The 27,016-nt window shown below is 40.2% G+C and overlaps 1 protein-coding gene across 1 annotated transcript in view; it reads left to right on the forward strand.

The window, feature by feature from the left end:
• The first annotated feature begins 346 nt into the window (after positions 1 to 346).
• Positions 347 to 27,016, forward strand: part of FAM117B (family with sequence similarity 117 member B) — a 102,812-nt gene continuing 76,142 nt past the window's right edge. Inside the window, exon 1 of the mRNA XM_043577514.1 lies at positions 347 to 1,179. Within this exon, the coding sequence (XP_043433449.1) occupies positions 588 to 1,179 (592 nt within the window). The 5' untranslated portion in view covers positions 347 to 587. The remainder of the gene's footprint in view (positions 1,180 to 27,016) is intronic.

The raw sequence follows: 27,016 nt of genomic DNA on the forward strand, positions 1-27,016 counted from the left end.
ACGTTCCCTTCGGCAATACTCCAGAGTATGAGTCCCTAGGGCTCCCCCCAGTGGGAAGGGAAAGACGCGCGTGGCCAGGCTCGCGTACGCGTACACTCACGTGTACACACACACACACACGCACATAGACACACGCTCGCGCGCGCGCGTACACTACACATACACACCGACTGTTTCCTCCACTCCCCCTCCCCCCCGGGGGGCGGGGTCTCTTTCTCTTTAAAGAGCAGACGGTCTTATTGCAAACCCTGGCTCTCTAAGGCCCTGGGGGCCCGGGACCCGAGCTGCTCGCAGCCAATGGACGCGGTGGAGCGGCTCGAGCGCGGCTGACGCTACACCAATGGGCGTTAGCGGGGGGCGGGGGCAGCGGAGGAGACACTATTGTTGATGAGGAGGAGCGGCGGCGGCGGCGGCTGCTGCACCACCTCGTTGCTGCCGGCCGCGGCCCGGGCGCCCCCTGCTCCACGGATTCCGGCCTCGCCACCCGTCGCGGGGACCTTCCCTCCGGCCTCGAGAATCCAACCCCTGCATCCCAACAACAACAAACCTCCCCCCGTCTCGCCCAGTCACCGGGGAGGGGGGGGACCATGTCCCAGCGGGTGAGGCGCAATGGGTCCCCCACGCCGGCCGGCTCCCTCGGGGGCGGTGCGGTCGCCACGGCTGGGGGAGCCGGGAGCCGCCTGCAACCCATGAGGGCGACGGTTCCGTTCCAGCTGAAGCAGCAGCAGCAACATGGCAGCCCCACGCGGAGCAACGGCGGCGGCGGCGGCAACAACGGCGGCTGCTGTGGTGGCGCCTCAGGCCCCTCAGGCGGCGTCGGCGGCGGGGGCCCGCGCACCGCCTCGCGCAGCACTAGCCCCACGCGCGGCGGCGGGAGTGCGGCCGCGCGCACCAGCCCCACAGTAGCTACGCAGACGGGCGCGTCCGCGACGTCCACGCGAGGAACCAGCCCCACGCGCGGCGCCGCGCCCGGGGCTCGCGGAAGCCCCCCACGGCCGCAGCCCCCGCCGCCGCTGCTGGGCACTGTTTCGTCTCCTAGCTCCTCGCCCACCCACCTGTGGACTGGCGAGGTGAGCACGGCCCCACCCCCAGCCCGCGTCCGGCACCGGAGAAGGTCCCCGGAGCAAAGCCGTAGCTCCCCAGAGAGGAGGAGCCCAAGCGCCCCGGTTTGCAAAGCAGGTACGTGCTGGGAGCCGAGCGGCTACGGGAAGGGAGTAGGAAGGGGTCCGGGGCGCGCGCCGCTTTCGTGCGGGGATTGCGGCGCTACAGCGTAGCCCGGGCGGGCGGGGGGCGGGGCGGGGGGCGGGGCCGGGGTGGTGCGGTGCCGCCTTCCCCGGGCAAGCCCCGCGCCCTCTCCACCGCTCCCTGTTTGTCTCATTCATTGCTCTGCCGACCTTGCGCGGGTCTCTGATAGTGCAGGTGCAGCTGCTAACCTTCTGCTTGGGCTGATATGTGTTAATGATAAACCTGGGATTCTGGCCACCCGTTGGTTACTGCTAACCCTTTCTTGGGGGTGAGGCTAGGAGTGGTTTGTCGCTTTGTTTTAGTGACCTGGTTAATGTTACTATAGCACATGTCTGCTGCTAAGTATTTCTTTTGTAAAACAGTTTCAGATTGTAAAGACTGAATTCATTAGCATAGCAAATTTGGATCCTTGAAGAGACGTGAGACTGGCAACGTGTTAGTATTTCCTTAGACCTGATACGTGGGTAGCAAGAAAACTCTATAAGCTTTGTCTTAGAGTCCGGGTGTATTTCTGATATACTGATTTTATTTAGATGTAAAGCCATTTATTTAAAAAAAAAAAAGATCAACGTTTTTCTCTTATTATTTTAGGGACAACTCCCCCCCCCCCCCAAAAAACAAAAAACAAAAAACAAAACAAAAAAAAACCTGTTGTTTTTCTGTGTACTTGGAAGCTTTTTTGGAAAAGGTCCTGAATGGGACTGTTGGGTTTCACTGGAGTCATTCATAAAGAGTAACTTAAAAGATTCAAATTATGAAAGTGGAAAGAAAATTTGTCATTCAGTTGTCTTTCTGTTAGAATCTAGTGTAAAAAACAAATGGATGGTTTTTGGCTTATGCAGTTATACTGATGATATATACCTTTGTTTTTCCCTTGTCTGGGGGAATTTCTTTAGAATCTTTCGTGCAGAATTGCTGTGAATTTCAGGAAATTTAGTACAGAAGTACTTCTCAACCAAATAAAACAGATTAAGTGGCTTCAAGGGTTCATTCAGAAATGCAGGGAGTAGGATGACTCTTACTGTTTATTTTATCAAAGATTTTAGATAGTGGATACATTTTTGGGAGAGATTGGCCTAAAAAATGATCAGTAGTGTTTTCTAATTAGAATGAGAATATGGTTTTAAACCCGTTTGAAAATGCATTGTTGTGTTTTCTTTAAACTTCGATTGTTAGAGGTACTAGAATCCTCCTTCCCCTCAAAATATAGTTATCACTTTACTGAGCTCCTACTGTATGGTTGGTAATTTACCTACAAGATCTCATTTTAACTTTCACAGTAGGTTTTAGAGAGATTAAGTAGCAAGTAACAAGATACTTGAATTTTGCTGGATGGTACTCCAAAACCGTGTCTTTCACATTATATCAAGGAGGTAGGTTCATGATGTATAAGACAGGATCTGGGATATATATAACATACTAAAATCACATGTGCTTTTGAAGCAACTCTTAGAGGTATCTGGTGAACGTAATTACTTCAATTTACCTTCAACCTTCTGGAGCTGGTATAGTGTGGCAAGTGGAAGGGAAGAAGGGGGTGGTGACTGCAATCTCATAACAGAATCTGGCTGCCCTCTCAACTATGTGACCCTTAAAGCAGAGCAGAAACCTGAGGAGAGCCCAGTTAAGTATTGGCAAAGAGTGGAAGAAGGTGGTCTTTTCTTTTTTGTTTAGGATTTATTTTCTCGGATCTTGGTCTCATGTGCCCACTCTTCATGTTTCCCAAAGCTCCCTTGTCTTAGGCTGTCATTCCAGTCATGCTATAAAAGTAACCTTTCTCAAAAGCTTCCCGTCCCCCACCAAAAAACTTCCCAGAAAATAAAAAAAAAAAAACATTTTCTTCTAGTATGGTATGCTCAACTATGTGTGAAAGGAATAGTGTGGGTCATTAAGTTTTACTGAAGTGAATGTCTGATAGCTTCTTTCCTTGAAATGTCTCATTTCACTCTAGTGAACTTTCATGCAGATAGGACTTCCGGATTTTATATTTCAAGTCTTAATAGCACAAACTAGATAATTTGCTATTTTTCTCAGACTAAATCTGGAAAGAGAGAAGAGGGGGAAAAAGAATCTTTTTGATCCCTGGGACTCTTTGATTAAAGGGAAATTGTCACCAGTTTGCAGCCTTAGTGAAATGTAGAAGTCCTTACTGGTAGAAGGGAATGGTCTGTAGTTCTGTAAACCTCATATGACTCAAATTCCAAGGATCATCTAGATACGGCCGCCAACTTCAAGGTGTCTATCAGATGAACTGGATGCTTTAATCTTTGTTTAGGGATCCAATATCTGAAAGCCTCTGAGTTGAAGGTCTTAGAATCTTTGGAGGGGAGTCTCTACTTTGCCAGGGTTAGATGTAATAACTGGCTAACCCAGAATTTTTTCTCGTGACTACTATTAAGGTAAACCAAGCACCTATCCCTGACATATTTTAAACTTCTCACCTTCAGGGCCTGCCATCTCCATGGCAAAGTGGCTTGCCATTAGGAACTGATCTCAGTTAGAGAAGGTAACCAGGCAACAGTGTTAACTGTAGACAAAATGAGGAAGGAGGTGAGGTTTGTTTTTGTGCTTTCTCTCCTTTTGTCTTTTTTAAAAAATTTTTTTAATGTTTATTTATCTTTGAGAGAGAGTGTGCAAGGCACGCTGCAGGCTCTGAGTTGTCAGCACAGAGCCCAGTGTGTGGCTCAGACCCATGAACTGTGAGATCATGACCTGAGCCGAAGTTGGATGCTTAACCAACTGAGCCACCCAGGCGCCCCCTACTCCTTTTGTCTTGATAAAATGACAAGTGTATTACGAATGGAGAGGTGGCATATTTGGAGCATAGGCTTTGAATAGACAGTCTAGGTTAAATATTTGTATTCCACCACTTAGAAGGCATGTGATATGGGGAAGTGAATAACTTTGTAACATTTAACTTACTTTTTAAAAAAATACTTTTTTATTGTTATTTTTAACATTTATTTATTTTTGAGAGACAGCATGAGCAGGGGGAGGGGCAGAGAGCAAGGGAGACACAGAATCCGAAGCAGGCTCCAGGCTCTGAGCTGTCAGCACAGAGCCCGATGTGGGGCTCGAACCTTACGAACTGTGAGATCGTGACCTGAGCCAAAGTTGGATGCTTAACTGACTGAGCCACCCAGGCGCCCCAGATTTTGTAATTTTTTAAAGTGACCTCTATACCCAATGCTCAGACTCAAAACCCTGAGATCAAGAGTCATATGCTCCACCAACTGAGCCAGCCAGGTGCCCCTAATCCTTAACTTTCTTATCTGTAAAATAGGTGATGATCATTATATCTGCTTCATATGGTGGTAAAGATTAAATGAAAGAAAATTGAAAAATCCTCAGCATAGTACCTCAGTATGAAAGTTAGCTATTGTATATCATATTAGTTTTGCTTCTAGTTTTAGTGGATTTAACATAAATTGCCAGTGTAGGCTTAGTTTTCATGGTTGTATGAAATTTCAAATTGGAGAGAACATTGCCTTTGAACATCCAGAACTGTAGCTCAAGTATGGTCTGTGGTTTGTCTGTATCAGAATTACTTGGGGTCCTTGATAATGCAGACTTTGAAAGCCCCCATCCTCTGATTTTGATTTTACTCTGTATTTGAAAAGCAGTCACTAGAAGCACCAAAGAAAAATAGTTTGAAAACTCATTACAGAAAAGAGTGTTACTACAGTATGTATTTTTGCAGTATGTACTTTTGCAGTGTGGCTGGTATGTAGATAGCAAGTTGTGTTTTTGCTGATTTTTCCCTTACTTGATATGTATTATGTATGAATTTGGTTGTTTATTAGGGTAGGAGACTGGCAAGAGCAGAAACAAGAAGTGGGCTTCTCTGGACTAATAATCTGGAGGTAGGTTACCAGGACTTCATATTTGTGGCATCTTAGACTTCTGCTTTCTAGTACTTTGTGAAGTACACAGCTTTAAGAACTCAGTGTTTCTCTAACATTTGGGAGATTGATGCTAGCTTCATCAGGGGAATCCTTTTGGTTTTTATGTCTGTATTTTACAGTTGGAGATGAGGCAAAGTGGAGTCTTACTATTAGTTCAGTATCTTGGTTAGCAGAATTTATATTTAATTCAGTTCTGTAAGCTGTGATTGAACTACTCTTAGTAACTGCAGTACAAAGATGTAGAAGACACAGGGAACTCCAGAGACTCACAAACCAGCTATGTAAGACATGTACAAAAGCATATAATATGATGAGTGCTCTGGGCTCATAGAGAAGTGAGTAGTTCTGTAGGGAATGGGTATAGAAGTTCAGCCAGAGGAGATGGCTTTTGATTTGGCTTGGAAGGGGAAAAACAGAACTTTATATTTGGATCATAAAGGTGTGAAAATATATATAGGATATTCAGACTTATATGTCTTAAAGTGTAGAGTATTGGATGTAGGAGAAAAGAGGGAACAGTAGAAAAGAAAGTAGAAAGGTAAGTTTTCAGAAAAGCCTTGAAGAGAATATATGAATTAGAATGTATTCCATGGTTAAAAGCTCTGGAGGCAGATTTCCAGGGTTCAAATGTTGGCATTACAACTTGTTTAATTTTAAGTAAATTCACTTCACCTTTAAAAAGGGTATACTAGATAATAGTGTTTACAGTAGAGGATTATTAGAAGGATAAAATGCTTATAATCTCTGCATGGGTATAGAAATCTCTCAGTATTAGCTGTTTTCATATCATCTTTGCATTCCTCATCATCCAAGGGTTTAGACATTCAAGGTTAATTTGTTAGTAGTGGTAGTATTTACCTTCTTAGAATGTGTAGAGTCTATAATTACTTATAATTTATTTTTATTTTTTTAGAGTGTGAGCAAGGGAGAGGGGTAGAGTGGGAGAGAAGGAATCTTAAAAAAAATTTTTTTTTAATGTTTTCTTATTTTTGAGAGAGAGAGAGAGAGACAGAGAGACAGAGAGACAGAGCATGAACTGGGAAGGGGCAGAGAGAGAAGGAGACACAGAATCCGAAGCAGGCTCCAGGCCCTCAGCTGTCAACACAGAGCCCAACGCAGGGCTCAAACTTACGAACTGCGAGGTTGTGACCTGAGCCAAAGTCAGGTGCTTAACCAACTGAGCCACCCAGGCGCCCCAAGAGAATCTTGGGAGATTCTCCCAATAAATATAAATTCTGCTAACCAAGATACTGAATCTCCCAAGATTCTTGGGAATCTTGGGAGAATCTTAAGCAGGCTCCATGCTCAGTGTGGAGCCCCCTGTGGGGCTTGATCCCACAACCCTGAGATCATGACCTGAACCGATATCAAAAGTCAGATGCTCAACCAACTGAGCCACACAGGCAACCCAGAGTTTATAATTACTTACGATGAGTAGAGCACAAATTTGAGATGAGAGAAACTGTAGGATAATAACTCACTAAGGCATAGAACACGTGAATTTAGGTGCAGTGGCAGTGGGAATGGCAAGGAAAAGAGAGAGTGAAGAGACTTTGATTTGGTAACCTGTTGGACATAGAGATTGAGAAAGGGTCAGTTGAGGGTAACAGGTTTGGTTGATGATACTAATTGTGATAAGCAACACAGTAGGGAATGCAAATATGGGAAAAGAAAATGAACAGTGTTTTAGACCTGTTTAGTTTGTACTCTCAGGAAATCCAGGTAATTCCCTAGACTGGAAAATACAGTTTTAGAACTCAGGGGTCCAGTTTGAATTGGGGGCAAGAAATTGGGACTCATTGATTTCAGTAAACATTCATTTAACATGTACTTCAGGCTAGGCATTTACATGTGGGCAATATGTGAAATGATTAGAAGGGATAAGATGATGGGGAGAATGCTGAGGATAGAACTCTGGGAGAAAACAAGCATTTTAAGGGTAGAAAGAAAAGCCAGTGAAGAAGGCTGATCGTGTGGAAGGAGGAGAAATGGTGGAATAGTGTTGAGAAAGCCAAAAGAAAGATTGGATTTCAAGGAGGGGATGATAAAGATTTTCAGATTCTGCCAAGAGAGCAAGTAGGCTGACCTTGGAGAATAGGCTTTTGAATTTGGTATTTCCATCAGTTGATGATCTCTGAGAGAGAGTAGTTTCCGGGGTACACAAGTTGGATTAAAGTGGTGGGTGAGAAAGTAGAGGTAAGGATTATAAATTACTCCTAAGAAGTGCAGGTTACTCTTATATCACTGAAAGGAAGGAAAGTGACAAAACAGGATGCAAAGTTGAGCTAAGGTTCATTTATTTATAGGATAGGAAAAACTTAAGCATGTTTCATAGGTGTGGGGAGGGGATTTATTAGGAGAATGAGACTGCAAGTGTAAGAGAAAATGGAAGTCGTAGATGGAGCAAGGTCATGGAAAATGTGAGAGGCAGTGGGATCCAGCACATGGTAGAGTCTGGAAATCTCAGAAACAACTAAGGACACTTCTTTCTCTGAGGATGGGAAGGTGGTAAGGGTGGGTTAAAATGATAGATAACTTAGCAATAGAAGGGAAGGAAGCAGAAGGGAAGGAAGTTGAGAAAGACAGCTACTTCCATTTCCAAACTACTTGAAGAAAAAAATAGCATGTTTGTCTTAATACTATATTTTTAAATTTAAATTTTGTTTTTATTAAAGTACATGTATGTAATTAAAAATATCAAAGAGCACTGGGGGCACCTGGCTAGTTCAGCTGGTAGAGGGTGCGACTCTTGATTTCAGGGTTGTGAGTTCAAGCCCCGTGTTGGGTGTAGAGATTACTTAACAGATCTTTAAAAAGAAAAATAACACTGAACTTACAATGAAATAAAATGTTTTCCTGACACATCTCTCTCCACTCCTACTTCCTGCCTCCTAGAGACAGTCACTTTCAACTCTTGGTAGTCTTTGTTTCTGGGAAATTTTTTCTATCATTTCTCCTTTCTGTTATCTTTTTTTTAAATCTTTTTGGAACCCCTGCTATATGGGACCTCTTGAATTGAGCTAGTACTTTTTAAATTTCTGCTAGTTTCCATCTCTGTACCTTTTTGTTCTTCTTTCGAGCAGATTTGTTTTATCTTCTGTCTTTTCAATTGATTTTTAAATCCTGGTCATTATAGTTTCATTTTTCAAGAGAACTTACCTTGCTGTCTTATTAGTCCTTGTCTTGTCAGGATTTTCTAAAAACGTTTATAAAAGGTATAAATACCATTAAAGTTATTATTTTTTTTGCCCTCTGCATTATCTTCAGAGCTCCTTTTGTCTTGAGCTTTGTCATGTTGAAACTGTCATTCGTTTTCTATTAATATTTAAATAAGAGACAAAAATGCTGATCAGGTGTTCTTTTTGACTAGGTTAGGCTGGTAGACTGGAGGATCTTAAAGGAGAATGATGATGCAAGGACTCTCTAATGTAGGGTTTTTCTGCCAGCTTTCCCAGGGGAGAGTCCTACAGTATCATGCCTGAGGATATGTCTGGTGTCTTCAAGTCCAGAGCCTGCCTAGTTAATCTCTCTAGAGCAGTTTTTCCCATCTTTTCGCTCTGGAGAAACCCTTGGAATAATTTTCCTTTCTCAAGAAACCTCTGCTTTTCATGATCAGTAAGTTGAGATACAGTGGTGTGGTGGTAATCAGTGATCTTCTGAGTACAGATTGATTTCTCTGTGGATCTACTTGGCCAGCGTATTATAAGCTTATTCATTTTGTGTAATTTTCCCCTCTACCTCTTCTTGGGAAAAAACATAGTTAAGCTTAGCCTCTTTTTTCTTCTCTTCTCTTCCTTTCCTTTCCTTTCCTTTCCTTTCCTTTCCTCTCCTTTCCTTTCCTTTCCTTTCCTTTCCTTTCCCTCCTGTTCCTTATGCTCTATACCTAATGTGGGGCTTGAACTCATGACCTAGAGATCAAGAGTAGCATACTCCACTGACTAAGCCAGCTGGACGCCCCAATCTCTTTCCTATGCATAGATTTTCAAAACTCATAAGGCAACCGCAACACATTTTGATTAAATACTTGGGTTAAACCAATGAGATTAATTTTTCTAAAGGTAGACTTAGTAGATTTATTTTTTTGATAAATGTTTATTTTGATAGGGAGAGAGAGAGGGAGAGAATCTCAAGTGGGCTCTGCGCTGGCAGCACAGAGCCCAGTGTGGGGCTTGATCCTACAGTGAACTGCGAGACCATGACCTGAGCTGAAATCAAGAGTCAGATGCTTAACTGACTGAGCCACTCAGGCACCCCTCAGTAGATTTAATTTAAATAAAGTTAATAAAGTTAGTTTTTTACAATATGGAAATTTATTGACAAAGTTGTATAATAAAGCTATGGAAACCATAAGCCAAGATAATATGAAAAAAATTTAGTCTGAGACAATTTGCATAATAGTTTGAAAAAATTCTGAGTAACATGATCTGTCTCAAATATAAGTTATGCAGAATTATATATGTTTGTTTCTTGGTATCTTTTATGTAGACTTATACTTAAAAAAGTGATGTTTCAAAAATAAAAACAAAATTTATCTCTTTAAGGCAAAACATTTGCTTGAGTGTTTTTATTTTGCTGTACAAATAAAACTCAATTTGGAGTTGAACTTGAAATGAGCACACTCACATTTCATTTTCAGATGAAATGAAACACTTCTTTCCTTGCTTTTGATGCTTGTTAAACAAGAAAAAGTTTGTTTATTCATATAAGAAGTTGAAAATGCAGCAAATTATTCATTGCTTTCCTTTGAATGGCAAGGCACTTTTTTTTTTGCACAGACATTTAGAACTTCTACCAGCCAGATCAAGAAACCTTGGGTTGAGCTTATAATTAGACTGCAGCTAATTTACCACAAACATTTGCTTTCAAAACTTTGTTGAAACATCTTTCCTACTGTTGTCTCTTTTCCTGTCTGTTGTCCTTCATGGGTTATACCTTTTTACTTCTTCAGTATTCTAGGAAGTCTTTGATACTCTTTCTGTTAAAGGTTTGCATGCAGTGGAGGTGAAATAACCTGTGGTTTATTCCCCACGATTTCTACATGACATTTTAAATTGACCATTCTTCTTTATTAACTAGTTAATTTTTAATATTTTTTTGGAGTTCTTGCTCTCAAAGAGCTGATTTTGTAGTTGTATGCTATAGTCTACCTACCAGCATGTATTCCTTCCCTCCTTCCATCCTTTCTTTCTCTGCAGATAATATATACACATGATAAAAATTATAAATGATAAAAGAAAATACAATAAAAAGTCTTCCCCCTACTTTAAGTTCATTATTCTCAGAGAAATCCAGGTAGCTGTTTCTTTTATATTATTCCAGAATTATTCTGTGCATATACAAATATGTAGATATGTTACTGTGCATTTAGGTTTATTATGTACCAGACATTATTTTATCAGGCTTTTGTTTGAACAGTTAGATCATTTCCAATATTTTGCTGTTAAATGGTTTACTATGTTGAATATTCTTGTTTATACTTCGTGTACTTATATATATGAGTTTATCTGTAGGATGAATTCTTAGAAATGAAATTTCTTGACCAGAGGTACACATTTTTCTTTCAGTTGTCAGATATATTTCAGGACTTGACATCAGCTCGTAGTTGACTTCCAGCCTATGTTTTTCTCTTCTATCTTTTGAGGTTTTTTTTTTTTTTTTATGATTCTGTTTTATCTCCACTATTAGTTTTTAGTTATCTCTCTTTTTACTGTGCTGTTAGTGGTTGCACTCAAGCAGTGCTGTCCCAGAGAACTCCCTGCAGTGATGGATATGTTCTGTCTGTGTTGTCTAATATTTCATTTTAGAATCTTCCGTTCCCTGCCTTTCATCCTTTGTGCTATCATTGTCAAATATTTTGCTTCTCCATTAGAAGTCCTACAATACATTATTACTGTTTTTACTTTAAATGATTAATTATCTTTTATTAAGCAATTAAAAGTAAGAAAATTTTATATTTACTCATTTTTATCATCTTGAGCACTCTGTGTGAAATAGAGTGGTTGTAGTGTGAATGAAAAAGGGCTTATTTGAGAAGCAAAGAATTGATAGGATTTGTTAACTCATTACATTTGAAGGATGAAGGAGATGAGAGAGCATAATGATGGCTGAGGTTTTGAACCTACTTGGGTGATAAAGTTAATAATGTTGTCATTAACTGGTTTCATAACTGCTTTTATATTCTGTATGCATACAGAGTAGATCATAAACTTTTGGAGCATAGTGCACTTACTTTTTTTTTTTTTTTTAATTTTTAGAGACAGTGAGAGCAAAAGCGTGTGAAGGAGAGGGGCAGAGAGAGAGAATCTTAAGCAGGCTCTGTGCTCATCATCAAGCCTGATGCAGGGCTTGAATCCCACGACCTCGGGATCATGACCTGAGCCAAAATCAAGAGTCAGACGTTCAGCTGAGCCTGAATATATTCGAAAGTAATATAATAATACAGACATTTTGAAAGATAAAGAACAACTTTTTTTTTACACATACTCTTCTAATTTACTATTCTTTTCTCTCTCTCTCTCTCTCTCTCTTTTTTTTTTTAAGTTTATTTATTTTGAGATAGAGCAAACAGGAGAGGGGCAGAGAGATTGGGAGAGAGAGAGAATCCCAAGCAGGCTCCATACAAAGCCTGATGTGGGGCCCAGCTCATGAACCATGAGATCATGAACTAAGCCAAAATCAAGAATCAGATGCTTTAAGTGACTGAGCCACTCAGGCGCCCCTCTAATTTACCATTTCTTAAAAATTATTTTACTTGGTGTTATACTAAGATTTACTGAGCTCTAGTTAGTAGTTTCTGGGAAACCATTTCACATTAATCATGTTTTCCCATTGTGCATGTACTGATATTTCTAAAGATAAGGATGAATGATGTCTGTTTATATTATTTTAGAACTCAAGCTCACTCTGTGTAGAGCAGCTTATAAGGTATTAAGAAGACATCCCTGACCTTACAGACTTTAGAATTAAAGAGAGAGGCAATGTAGAATTTTGCACACTTCAGGGGTTAGCAGTAAAGACAAGAAAATACATAAGATTAGTAAGGAGTAGTATTTAATGGTAAAAGCCTGATAATGGCCATATGGGACTCAGTTGTGAGTCAGAGTGCTTTATGTGCAGTCAGGGATTGCTAGGTGATTTGTAGGTAGACATTTTTCACTTCTCTAGAAAACAGTTGCCATTATTGATATCCCTAAGAATTCTTGGAACATCTGCTCCTGGAAATCGATTCATGTCATAGCAACACACCTGATCTACTTCAGAAATGTTATGTTTCAATTGTATAAGAAAAGCTTAGGACCCACACCTTTGGACGGTCTTTCTACCAATTAAATTTTTTTTAATACAGTATGACTCACCCAGTACCTCTATTGTAATGAATCTGTTCCTTTCTCTCTTCCATTGAGGTAGGGAGAACTTGCAAGATTTAAATGAGACCCAGTAAAAATTTTGTTCGAATGAATGGATGGATTCCTGTCTTTAAAAATATTTGTGACAACCCATGCCCCTTCCTCTATTTGTCTTTTGTCTGTTTTTTCCCTTTTGGTTTGGAAGTATTGGGTATCGGTGGATTTTACTTGACTTGAGTACTGTTGTTGTTGTTGTTGTTGTTGTTGTTTTTTGTCTAATAAATGAACTTTTTGTGTGAAGATTATACTGCTAGCTCACTGTCGAGTATAGTATCTTCTAAAATCCTTGGAGTCCCCCTGTTGGAAATCCCTTTAATACTGGAAAGTTGGCATATTTCTAGCAACAGTTGATTAGATGATTCTGGTCCATCTACGCACTCTTGCCTGATCCTTTTTTGATTAATAGTATATTTTTAATTGCCAGCTGGGTTCAAGGCTAAGTATGTATAGTAAGAGATTATGGAACAGTTTAGCCCATTGTAAAGCTTTTAAATGTAAGTCTTAAAATTTTTTTTTTTTCAACATTTATTTATTTTTGGGACAGAGAGAGACAGAGCATGAACGGGGGAGGGGCAGAGAGAGGGAGACACAGATACAGAAACAGGCTCCAGGCTCTGAGCCATCAGCCCAGAGCCCGACGCGGGGCTCGAACTCACGGACCGTGAGATCGTGACCTGGCTGAAGTCGGACGCTTAACCGACTGCGCCACCCAGGCGCCCCTAAATGTAAGTCTTAATAAAACTCTATAGAATTAGAGTCAGATTTGCATCATATTCTAACTATTTAAAAAATATTTGTAAAGTGACACAAATTTCTTGAGTCTGAACCTTCAAATAAGAGGTAAGAAAGTATAATATGTATGCTATTATATGTAAGGTTGAAATCTCTACCAAGTTTATACATTTTGGCTTAGTCATTCTCCTTTTAAGTGGACATTTGTTTCTATTTTCCTCCTTGTAAATTACTTTAGTAAAAATCTTTGTAAATGTATGTGTTTGGGTGTGGTATGAGTGCACATTTATATGTATCCTCTTTAGGAAAAAAAGTCCCAGGATTGAGGTTATTTTGTGAAGTTTTAAATGATGTGATGCTTTGTAGTATTGCTTTCCAAAAAAAGGATTGAATCACTTTACCCTGTCAAACAGAAATGAGCTTGTCTTGTCTGCCTGTTGCTGTGAAGCCTTGTCAGAATTAGAGTTCATACCTTTTCTTTAGTTTTACCACTTCAGTGTGTACAACAGAGTACATCGTAGTTTTCATTTGTATTTCCTTAGGTCATAGTATTTGAGATGATATACTTAGTCATCCTAGTATAGTAGCTAATTAATACCATTTAATAAGGAAATAATGTTACTAATAACAGGATCGATATTCTGGTTTCTCTTCAGATCGAATAAATCTTTTCGCCTTTTACTAATAACAGGACTGAATATTCTTTTAAAATGCTTATTTACTGTTTATGTGGAGTCTATTAACTCTGTGTCTGTTGACTGACGCTTTATTTTTATTTTATTTGTTTTGTTTTGTTTTGTTTTTTTAAAAGGTCTTATTTTGGGAGCACCTGGGTGGCTCAGTCTGTTGGGCGTCCGACTTCAGCTCAGGTCATGATCTCTCAGTTCATGAGTTGGAGCCCCGTGTCAGGTTCTGTGCTGACAGCTCAGAACCTGGAGCCTCCTTCAGATTCTGTCTCTATCTCTCTGCACCTCCTCTGCTCACTCTCTGTTTCTGTCTCTCTGTCTCTCAAATATAAGATAAAGCATTAAAAAAAATTGAAAATCTTAAAACATCTTATTTTTAAGTAATCTCTACACCCTGTGTGGGGCTTGAACTCACAACCCGAGATTAAGAGTTGCATGCTCTACCGACTGAGCCATCCAGACACCCCTGACCCTTTTATTCATTGAGGATGTAACTAACATTTTTAACTGTTCCTGTTTTTAAAAGGCTTGCCTCATTGGTAGGTGTGTGGAGTATTAGGTTTATTGAGGTATAATTTACATACACTAAAATTCATCCTTTTTGATACATAGCTGTATGAATTTTGATAAATAACACAGTTGCATGACCACAACCATGATAAAGGTATAGAATATTTCTGTTACCCATAAATGTTTCTCATGCCTTTTTAAGCCATTTCTCTCCTTTTACCTTTAGGCTATAGCAACCACTGATTTGTTTTGGTTTTTATAGTTTTAATTTTTTCAGAACATAATGTAAATGAGTTACACAGTAACTTGTCTCTTGGGTCTGGCTTCATTGACTTAGCATAATGCATTTGATATTCATTAATGTTATTGCATGTATCAGTAGTTTATTCCTTTTTATATCTGAGTAATATTCCTTTATATAGATGTGCCCCATTTTGTTTATTCATCCACCAGTTGAAGGATGTTTTAGGGGTTTTCATTCCTGAGACTGGAAATCTGTCTTCTCTCTCTCTCTCTCTCTCTCTCTCTCTTTTTTTTTTTGTAGTCAGTCTGAAGTTTATCATTTTTGGATCTTGTCAAAGAACCAGCTTTTGGTTTCATTTATGTTGTTATTTTTATGTTTCATTGATTGCTGCTCCTGTCTTTATTATTTTCTTTGTTCTACTTGCTTTGGGTTTAATTTGCTCTTTTTCTAGTTTCTCTGATAGAAGGTTAAATTACTAATTTGAGACCTTGTTTTCTAATAGCATTTAATGCTATACATTTTTCTCTGAGCAGCTGTTTAGTTCCACCCCACAAAATTTGATATTTTGTATTTTCATTTTAATTCAGTTCAAAATATTTTCTAGTTTCCCTGAGGTTTCTTTTTTGGCTCACGAATTATTTATAAAACTTTTGTTCAGTTTCTAAATATTTGAGGATTTTCTAGGTAGCTTTCTTATATTGATTTTTAGTTTGATTCTGTGTCAGAGAACATACTTTCTATAACTTCATTTCTTCTAAATATTTTAAGGTTTGTTTTATGTCCCTGTATGTGATCTGCCTTGACAAATGTGCCCTTGTGTATTCTGTTGTTGGGTGGAATGTTCTGTAAATGTCAGTTAGGTAAAATTGATTGATAGTTTTCAAGTCTTCTGTATTGTTGCTGATTTTCTATTTGTTTTATCAATTACGGAGAGGTGTTGAATTCTCCAAATAAAATAGTGGATTTTTCTTTCATTTCTATTAGTTTTTCATTTATTTTGACACTTTTTTTTAATGTGGAGAAACAGAATCATTATGTTTTTTGGGATTGACTTTTTATTATGCATTTTTCTTTATCTCTGATTTTCTTCTGAAATCTGCTTTGATCAATGTTTTTTTCATCCTTTCTGTATTATTCTATATTTCCATCTTACCTGTATTGTATTTGGAGGGTTTGTCTTGTAGATAGCATATAGTTGGGTCTTGGGTGTTTTTTGTTGTTTGTTGGCCTTTTTTAAGTGGGCTTTAAGCCCAGTATGGGGCTTGAACTCACAACCCTGAGATCACGGTTGCACGCTTTGCCAACTGAGCCAGCCTGGTGCCTAGGGTCCTGTTTTATTAATTCATTCTGATGATTTATGTTTTTTAATATGTTCAGATCATTTATGTTTAGTGAAATTATTATGTTTGGCTATATGTCTGTTTTATTCTCTGTTTTCCCTTTTGTTTTTTGTTCCACCTTGTTTATCTTCCTTTGGATTACTTGAATATTTTTTGATAATCCATTTTTGATTTATATATTGGCTTTTTGGCTCTCTCTTTGTATAGGTTTTTTGGTGGTGGTAGCTATGGGGATTACAATGTAGATAACTTTTTACATGCTTGAAATGAAAGGTAGCAGTTCTTTAATCAGTTGTGTCTCTATATTCTTTCTTTATGTTATAGTCGTATCTATTACATCTTTAATACATTGAAAACCTTATACAGATCATACATATGATCTTATGTATGTATCTGCACAATTTGCCCTTATAAAATTGGGTATGATAGTAATTATTGTTTCAGAAGGAAACTCTTGATAATAAAGGTTCTAATTGATTAAATTTTGATACACTCAAAAGAAGATTGAGTGTTGTAAGCTTTGTATTGAAAGCAGTTGAAATGAAAGAAAAATGGAAGCAAAATAAACAAGATTGGAAAAGCAATTTATTGTCTTTAGTAAGTTAATCAAAAAATAAGTTGACTCAGTAGAGTTTGCAATGGAAAATACTTTGTAAAAAAAATAGTGTAACTCACAAATACACATATAACACATACATACACTCATAGCTTTGGGTTAGGATGGTAGGGGCAAAAGACTTGGACTCAGAGAAGCTCTAATTGCCACATCTGTTTTTTAAAAAATATTGTATCTGCGTTTATATTCTGAAAATCATTTTTACCTGCTAGTTGGGTTTCCACTGATGGGATGGGGGAGTTTAGCACAGATAACTTGCACTTTTCTACATAAACAGTTCTGGGTTTTTTGAGTACTTTGAAATAGAGTATTTCATTTCATTAATAAAAAATTTTTTTAATGTTTATTTTTGAGAGAGAGAGAGATAGAGCCTGGGTGGAGGAGGTGCAGAGAGAGAGGGAGACACAGAATCTGAAACAGGCTTCAGGCTCTGAGCTGTCAGTACAGAGCCCGATGTGGGCCTCAAACCCACAAGCTGGTAAGTCATGACAGGAGCTGAAGTCAGATGCTTAACCAACTGAGCCACTCAGGCACCCCGAATGTTTCATTTCTATAATAAAAGGGCTAATAAAAATCTATTGGTATTATAGCAGTAATTTACAGTGTAGTTAAGTGTTTAAAAAAAGGATTAAAATACAGTATCAGTGTTATTTCCACTTGCTCCAGTCTCTATTTGGACTGTTTCTGTAAATTTTTCTCTGAGCTGGCTTAGAGAAAGTTTCTTCTGTGTATGTGTACTCTAGTTTCATAGAGGTGAAGTTCTGCAGGCGCCTGGGTGGGTCAGTTGGTTAAGCATTGAAGAGGTCTGCTGGGTGTGTTTCTGCTAGGTTTCCATCTTGCGAGGCCTTTGGTAGTGGCTAGTGAGCATATGTTGTGAAGTAGACATCTGGCATGGCTGACCCACATAATAGAGTAGTGGATGAGGTTATGGAATAATACAGAGGACAGTGGTAGAGTTAGAAGTAAAATCACTATCAGGGGTGCGTGGGTGGCTTAGTTGGTTAAGGGTCCAACTCTTGATTTCAGCTGAGATCATTAACCCAGGGTTGTGGGATTGAACTCTGCATTGGGCTCCATGAAGAGCTCTGCATGGAGCCTGCTTAAGATTCCCATTCTCTCTCTCTGTCTCTCTCTGTCTCTCCCTCTCTTTCCCTCTCTCTCCCTCTCTCTCCCTCTCTCTCCCTCTCTCTCCCTCTCTCTCCCCCTCTCTCCCTCTCTCTCCCTCCCTTTCCCTCCCTCTCCCTCTCTCTCCCTCCCTCTCCCTCCCTCTCCCTCCCTCTTCCTCCCTCCCTCTCCCTCTCTCTCCTTCTCTTTCCCTCTCTCTCCTTCTCTTTCCCTCTCTCTCCCTTTTTTCCCTCTCTCTCCCTTTTTTCCCTCTCTCTCCCTTTTTTCCTCTCTCCCTCTCCCCTCCCCTCCGCCCCTCTCCCCTGCTTGCAAAAGAGGAAAGAAAGAAAAAAGTAAAATCACTGTCAAATCAGCATACATAGGACTGACTGGTCAAAATAACTAGGTCCTAAAGATTTTATTGAGAAGCACCCATCACATCAAAGTGCAAAAACTTTAGTTTATCTAGAGTATCTAAACATTTAGGAAGTATAATTTTTAAAATACTCTTTTTTATATATGTATTTTTTTCTGTTTTATATTTTTATTTTTTTTATTTTTTTTCCTTTATTTATTTATTTTAAAAAAAAAATTTTTTTTTTCAACGTTTATTTATTTTTGGGACAGAGAGAGACAGAGCATGAACGGGGGAGGGCAGAGAGAGAGAGAGACACAGAATCGGAAACAGGCTCCAGGCTCCGAGCCATCAGCCCAGAGCCCGACGTGGGGCTCGAACTCACGGACTGCGAGATCGTGACCTGGCTGAAGTCGGACGCTTAACCGACTGCGCCACCCAGGCGCCCCATATTTTTATTTTTTAAAGTTTATTTCAAGAGAGAGAGCACAGAGGGGGAGGGGCAGAGAGAGAGATGGACAGAGGATCAGAAGCGGGCTCTGTGCTGACAGCAGAGAGCCCAGTGTGGGGCTTGAACTCACTAATGGTAAGATCATGACCTGAGCTGAAGTTGGAAGCTTAACCAACTGAAGCACCCAGGTGCCCGTCTGTTTTATATTTTTAAAGAGAGATTAGTAGTAATCCTCATCTGACATAAAGATTTATTTAAGAGCATTATCTAAAGTGTAGTACAGAGCATTGGATTTGGGGTCTTTTTTTTTTTTTTTTTAATTTTCTGTATCAGCAAAGAAAGAGGAAAGGAAGTAACATTTGAATCCATGCCTCTTGCATTGGATGCATGCCTCCAGATTAGGCTGTATTTATTCCCATTTCATAAATGAGAATTCTCTGGCCCAGGGAGTTAAGTCATTTAGTATTTCAGAATTACTAGATGTCGGATTTCAATTCCTGTCTATTTTGTTTCGAGGCCTGTGTTTTTAAATCTTGTCACAGTTTTATGTAGTATAATTTGGCTTACATTGAATATTTATTATGAATAGATATCATTGTAAGCTGAATGGTTTGAAAGAACAAAAAAATAAAGCATAATGTATACCAGAAATTCCTCCCTTCTTGCTTCTGGTTGGAGGAATGTCTAGTAGTGAGTGCCTCTAAATTGGTAAAAGAGTAGTCTTAGGGGAAACATAGAGAATAAATACACTGATAAATCAGTGGATAGAGTGAGCTGGAAAAATCTGAAGAACAGGTTGGAAAACAGGACATTTTAAGTAGAAATATTTTTCAGCATTTTAAAATCACGTCAATATTTGGTAAACACAAATATTGTACTGTAATGTTAGAAATTTCAAAACAGACAATTTCAAAAATAAAGCAATAGTAATTCAAGGAGAAAATATAATTGATAAAAGTATGGGGGCGCCTGGGTGGCTCAATTGGTTAAGTGTCCAACTTTAGCTAAGGTCATGATCTCACAGTTTGGGAGTTCAAGCCCTGCATTGGTCTCCTTGCTGACAGCTCAGAGCCTGGAGTCTGTTTCAGATTCTGTGTCTCCCTCTCTCTCAGCCCCTTCCCAGCTCACTCTCTCTCTCTCTCTCAAAAAAAAAAGTGTTTTTTGTTTTTTGTTTTTTTTAACAGTTATGATGTAATATCAGCGTGTTTAGTAAGCCAACAAGTTTGTCAGTCCCACATAGTGTGGAAATCTGAGGTTTTTTTACTTACGGGAATCTTTGTTTTTATTGCCAAAAGTGCAATAAAAAGTACCAGCTTTGCAAAATAAATAATAAAGAGAGGATAGTTTACTTACTTTGGAAAGCAGGAGAAGGGGATAGGAACTAGAAGATATTTTCCACTGAAAATATTGTGATTGTTTTTTTGAAAGTTACTTTGTTAACTGAATCAAGCCTAAATTATATAAACTATTCTTGGAGATATTTTGGCCAAGGGGCCAAAGAGAGATGTTCTTTTTTTTTTTTTTTTTTTTTTAATTTATTTTTATTTTTTTTTCTATTCTATTTTTTTTTTTTTCTGAAATTTATTGACAAATTGGTTTCCATACAACACCCAGTGCTCATCCCAAAAGGTGCCCTCCTCAATACCCATCACCCACCCTCTCCTCCCTCCCACCCCCCATCAACCCTCAGTTTGTTCTCAGTTTTTAACAGTCTCTTATGCTTTGGCTCTCTCCCATTCTAACCTCTTTTTTTTTTTTTTTTTTTTCCTTCCCCTCCCCCATGGGTTCCTGTTAAGTTTCTCAGGATCCACATAAGAGTGAGACCATATGGTATCTGTTTTTCTCTGTATGGCTTATTTCACTTAGCATCACACTCTCCAGTTCCATCCACGTTGCTACAAAAGGCCATATTTCATTTTTTCTCATTGCCATGTAATATTCCATTGTGTATATAAACCACAATTTCTTTATCCATTCATCAGTTGATGGACATTTAGGCTCTTTCCATAATTTGGCTATTGTTGAGAGTGCTGCTATGAACATTGGTGTACAAGTGGCCCTATGCATCAGTGCTCCTGTATCCCTTGGATAAATTCCTAGCAGTGCTATTGCTGGGTCATAGGGTAGGTCTATTTTTAATTTTCTGAGGAACCTCCACACTGCTTTCAAGAGCGGCTGCACCAATTTGCATTCCCACCAACAGTGCAAGAGGGTTCCCGTTTCTCCACATCCTCTCCAGCATCTATAGTCTCCTGATTTGTTCATTTTGGCCACTCTGACTGGCGTGAGGTGATACCTGAGTGTGGTTTTGATTTGTATTTCCCTGATAAGGAGCGACGCTGAACATCTTTTCATGTGCCTGTTGGCCATCCGGATGTCTTCTTTAGAGAAGTGTCTATTCATGTTTTCTGCCCATTTCTTCACTGGGTTATTTGTTTTTCGGGTGTGGAGTTTGGTGAGCTCTTTATAGATTTTGGATACTAGCCCTTTGTCCGATATGTCATTTGCGAATATCTTTTCCCATTCCGTTGGTTGCCTTTTAGTTTTGTTGGTTGTTTCCTTTGCTGTGCAGAAGCTTTTTATCTTCATAAGGTCCCAGTAATTCACTTTTGCTTTTAATTCCCTTGCCTTTGGGGATGTGTCGAGTAAGAGATTGCTACGGCTGAGGTCAGAGAGGTCTTTTCCTGCTTTCTCCTCTAAGGTTTTGATGGTTTCCTGTCTCACATTTAGGTCCTTTATCCATTTTGAGTTTATTTTTGTGAATGGTGTGAGAAAGTGGTCTAGTTTCAACCTTCTGCATGTTGCTGTCCAGTTCTCCCAGCACCATTTGTTAAAGAGGCTGTCTTTTTTCCATTGGATGTTCTTTCCTGCTTTGTCAAAGATGAGTTGGCCATACGTTTGTGGGTCTAGTTCTGGGGTTTCTATTCTATTCCATTGGTCTATGTGTCTGTTTTGGTGCCAATACCATGCTGTCTTGATGATGAAAGCTTTGTAGTAGAGGCTAAAGTCTGGGATTGTGATGCCTCCTGCTTTGGTCTTCTTCTTCAAAATTCCTTTGGCTATTCGGGGCCTTTTGTGGTTCCATATGAATTTTAGGATTGCTTGTTCTAGTTTCGAGAAGAATGCTGGTGCAATTTTGATTGGGATTGCATTGAATGTGTAGATAGCTTTGGGTAGTATTGACATTTTGACAATATTTATTTTTCCAATCCATGAGCAGGGAATGTCTTTCCATTTCTTTAAATCGTCTTCAATTTCCTTCAGAAGCTTTCTATAGTTTTCAGCATACAGATCCTTTACATCTTTGGTTAGATTTATTCCTAGGTATTTTATGCTTCTTGGTGCCATTGTGAATGGGATCAGTTTCTTTATTTGTCTTTCTGTTGCTTCATTGTTAGTGTATAAGAATGCAACTGATTTCTGTACATTGATTTTGTATCCTGCAACTTTGCTGAATTCCTGTATCAGTTCTAGCAGACTTTTGGTGGAGTCTATCGGATTTTCCATGTATAATATCATGTCATCTGCAAAAAGTGAAAGCTTGACTTCATCTTTGCCAATTTTGATGCCTTTGATTTCCTTTTTTTTTTTTTTTTTTAAATTTTTTTTTTTTTTTCAACGTTTATTTATTTTTGGGACAGAGAGAGACAGAGCATGAACAGGGGAGGGGCAGAGAGAGAGGGAGACACAGAATCGGAAACAGGCTCCAGGCTCCGAGCCATCAGCCCAGAGCCTGACGCGGGGCTCGAACTCACGGGCCGCGAGATCGTGACCTGGCTGAAGTCGGACGCTTAACCGACTGCGCCACCCAGGCGCCCCACCTTTGATTTCCTTTTGTTGTCTGATTGCTGATGCTAGAACTTCCAGCACTATGTTAAACAGCAGCGGTGAGAGTGGGCATCCTTGTCGTGTTCCTGATCTCAGGGAAAAAGCTCTCAGTTTTTCCCCGTTGAGGATGATGTTAGCTGTGGGCTTTTCATAAATGGCTTTTATGATCTTTAAGTATGTTCCTTCTATCCCGACTTTCTCAAGGGTTTTTATTAAGAAAGGGTGCTGGATTTTGTCGAAGGCCTTTTCTGCATCGATTGACAGGATCATATGGTTCTTCTCTCTTTTTTTGTTAATGTGATGTATCACGTTGATTGATTTGCGAATGTTGAACCAGCCCTGCATCCCAGGAATGAATCCCACTTGATCATGGTGAATAATTCTTTTTATATGCCGTTGAATTCGATTTGCTAGTATCTTATTGAGAATTTTTGCATCCATATTCATCAGGGATATTGGCCTGTAGTTCTCTTTTTTTACTGGGTCTCTGTCTGGTTTAGGAATCAAAGTAATACTGGCTTCATAGAATGAGTCTGGAAGTTTTCCTTCCCTTTCTATTTCTTGGAATAGCTTGAGAAGGATAGGTATTATCTCTGCTTTAAACGTCTGGTAGAACTCCCCTGGGAAGCCATCTGGTCCTGGACTCTTATTTGTTGGGAGATTTTTGATAACTGATTCAATTTCTTCGCTGGTTATGGGTCTGTTCAAGCTTTCTATTTCCTCCTGATTGAGTTTTGGAAGCATGTGGGTGTTCAGGAATTCGTCCATTTCTTCCAGGTTGTCCAATTTGTTGGCATATAAGTTTTTTTTTTTTTTTTTCTTCAACGTTTATTTATTTTTGGGACAGAGAGAGACAGAGCATGAACGAGGGAGGGGCAGAGAGAGAGGGAGACACAGAATCGGAAACAGGCTCCAGGCTCTGAGCCATCAGCCCAGAGCCCGACGCGGGGCTCGAACTCACGGACCGCGAGATCGTGACCTGGCTGAAGTCGGACGCTTAACCGACTGTGCCACCCAGGCGCCCCTATAAGTTTTCATAGTATTCCCTGATAATTGTTTGTATCTCTGAGGGATTGGTTGTAATAATTCCATTTTCATTCATGATTTTATCTATTTGGGTCATCTCCCTTTTCTTTTTGAGAAGCCTGGCTAGAGGTTTGTCAATTTTGTTTATTTTTTCAAAAAACCAACTCTTGGTTTCGTTGATCTGCTCTACAGTTTTTTTAGTTTCTATATTGTTTATTTCTGCTCTGATCTTTATTATTTCTCTTCTTCTGCTGGGCTTAGGCTGCCTTTGCTGTTCTGCTTCTAGTTCCTTTAGGTGTGCTGTTAGATTTTGTAGTTGGGATTTTTCTTGTTTCTTGAGATAGGCCTGGATTGCAATGTATTTTCCTCTCAGGACTGCCTTTGCTGCGTCCCAAAGCATTTGGATTGTTGTATTTTCATTTTCGTTTGTTTCCATATATTTTTTAATTTCTTCTCTAATTGCCTGGTTGACCCACTCATTCGTTAGTAGGGTGTTCTTTAACCTCCATGCTTTTGGAGGTTTTCCAGACTTTTTCCTGTGGTTGATTTCAAGCTTCATGGCATTGTGGTCTGAAAGTAAGCATGGTATAATTTCAATTCTTGTAAACTTATGAAGGGCTGTTTTGTGACCCAGTATATGATCTATCTTGGAGAATGTTCCATGTGCACTCGAGAAGAAAGTATATTCTGTTGCTTTGGGATGCAGAGTTCTAAATATATCTGTCAAGTCCATCTCATCCAATGTCTCATTCAGGGCCCTTGTTTCTTTATTGACCGTGTGTCTAGATGATCTATCCATTTCTGTAAGTGGTGTATTAAAGTCCCCTGCAATTACCACATTCTTATCAATAAGGTTGCTTATGTTGATGAGTAATTGTTTTATATATTTGGGGGCTCCGGTATTCGGTGCATAGACATTTATAATTGTTAGCTCTTCCTGATGGATAGACCCTGTAACTATTATATAATGTCCTTCTTCATCTCTTGTTACAGCCTTTAATTTAAAGTCTAGTTTGTCTGATATAAGTATGGCTACTCCAGCTTTCTTTTGGCTTCCAGTCGCATGATAAATAGTTCTCCATCCCCTCACTCTCAATCTAAAGGTGTCCTCAGGTCTAAAATGAGTCTCTTGTAGACAGCAAATAGATGGGTCTTGTTTTTTTATCCATTCTGATACCCTATGTCTTTTGGTTGGCGCATTTAATCCATTTACATTCAGTGTTATTATAGAAAGATACAGGTTTAGAGTCATTGTGATGTCTGTATGTTTTATGCTTATAGTGATGTCTCTGGGACTTTGTCTCACAGGCTCCCCGTTAGGATCTCTTGTAGGGCTGGTTTAGTGGTGACAAATTCCTTCAGTTTTTGTTTGTTTGGGAAGACCTTTATCTCTCCTATTCTAAATGACAGACTTGCTGGATAAAGGATTCTTGGCTGCATATTTTTTCTGTCTAGCACCCTGAAAATCTCTTGCCAATTCTTTCTGGCCTGCCAAGTTTCAAAAGAGAGATCAATCACGAGTCTTATAGGTCTCCCTTTATATGTGAGGGCACGTTTACCCCTTGCTGCTTTCAGAATTTTCTCTTTATCCTTGTATTTTGCCAGTTTCACTATGATATGTCGTGCAGAAGATCGATTCAAGTTACGTCTGAAGGGAGTTCTCTGTGCCTCTTGGATTTCAATGCCTTTTTCCTTCCCCAGTTCAGGGAAGTTCTCAGCTATGATTTCTTCAAGTACCCCTTCAGCACCTTTCCCTCTCTCTTCCTCCTCTGGGATACCAATTATGCGTATATTATTTCTTTTTAGTGTATCACTTAATTCTCTAATTTTCCCCTCATACTCCTGGATTTTTTTATCTCTCTTTTTCTCAGCTTCCTCTTTTTCCATAACTTTATCTTCTAGTTCACCTATTCTCTCCTCTGCCTCTTCAAGCCGAGCTGTGGTGGTTTCCATTTTGTTATGCATTTCTTTTAAAGCGTTTTTCAGCTCCTCGTGACTGTTCCTTAGTCCCTTGATCTCTGTAGCAAGAGATTCTCTGCTGTCCTGTATACTGTTTTCAAGCCCAGCGATTAATTTTATGACTATTATTCTAAATTCACTTTCTGTTATATTATTTAAATCCTTTTTGATCAGCTCATTAGCTGTTGTTATTTCCTGGAGATTCTTCTGAGGGGAGTTCTTCCGCTTGGTCATTTTGGATAGTCCCTGGCGTGGTGAGGACCTGCAGGGCACTTCCCCTGTGCTGTGGTGTATACCTGGAGTTGGTGGGCGGGGCCGCAGTCAGACCTGATGTCTGCCCCCAGCCCACCGCTGGGGCCACAGTCAGACTGGTGTGTGCCTTCTCTTCCCCTCTCCTAGGGGCGGGATTCACTGTGGGGTGGTGTGGCTCCTCTGGGCTACTTGCACCCTGCCAGGCTTGTGATGCTGGGGATCTGGCGTATTAGCTGGGGTGGGTAGGCAAGGTGCTCGGGGGCAGGAGGGGCAGGCTTAGATCGCTTCTCCTTAGGTGATCCACTTCAGGAGGGGCCCTGTGGCAGCGGGAGGGAGTCAGATCCGCTGCCGGAGGTTTGGCTCCGCAGAAGCGCAGAGTTGGGTGTTTGCGCGGAGCGAGCAAGTTCCCTGGCAGGAACCGGTTCCCTTTGAGATTTCGGCTGGGGGATGGGCGGGGGAAATGGCGCTGGCGAGCGCCTTTGTTCCCCACCAAACTGAGCTCTGTTGTCAGGGGGCTCAGCAGCTCTCCCTCCCTTTGTCCTCCAGCCTTCCCGCTTTCCGAGCAGAGCTGTTAATTTCTGACCTCCCAGACGCTAAGTCGCGCTTGCTGTCAGAACACAGTCCGCCCGGCCCCTCCGCTTTTGCAAGCCCGACTCGGGGGCTCTGCTTGGCCGGCGAGCCGCCCCTCCGCCCCGGCTCCCTCCCGCCAGTCCGTGGAGCGCGCACCGCCTCGCCGCCCTTCCTACCCTCTTCCGTGGGCCTCTCGTCTGCGTTTGGCTCCGGCGACTCTGTTCTGCTAATCCTCTGGCGGTTTTCTGGGTTATTTAGGCAGGTGTAGATGGAATCTAAGTGATCAGCAGGACGTGTGGTGAGCCCAGTGTCCTCCTAAGCCGCCATCTTGTCGCAACTCAGAGAGATGTTCTTCACATTGTTTCAGATGAAGTTTTCAGGCATGTCATTGTGAAAGTGTTTTCTTAAATCATCCTTCAGAAAAAACAGATGACTATTGCTTTTTTTTCCCTTTGAAATCCTTAATCTTTCAGTATTTTATTAGGCCATAAATGAAGAAATGTTAAAAGCACCAATTTGTTTTATCCATTTTCTTGAATTTTCCTTTGTTTGCTTGCAGTAACATTTTTCTAGACTCTTGGTTGCAAATAACAACCCAACTTATACTAAGTAGAATAACAATAGAGTTGAGAAAATGCTAAATAACCAATAACTTGGATAGATCTGTCTACAAGGATGGAATGTTTTCAGGATACTTTGTCACAATCCCTTAATCTTTCATCTGTGTCTGTTAGCTTCACTCTGTCCTGCTGTCTCAAACTAACAGGTATTTATTGAGTATCTGCTA

This window comes from Prionailurus bengalensis, chromosome C1 (genome assembly GCF_016509475.1).
Source record: "Prionailurus bengalensis isolate Pbe53 chromosome C1, Fcat_Pben_1.1_paternal_pri, whole genome shotgun sequence".
NCBI lineage: Eukaryota > Metazoa > Chordata > Mammalia > Carnivora > Felidae > Prionailurus > Prionailurus bengalensis.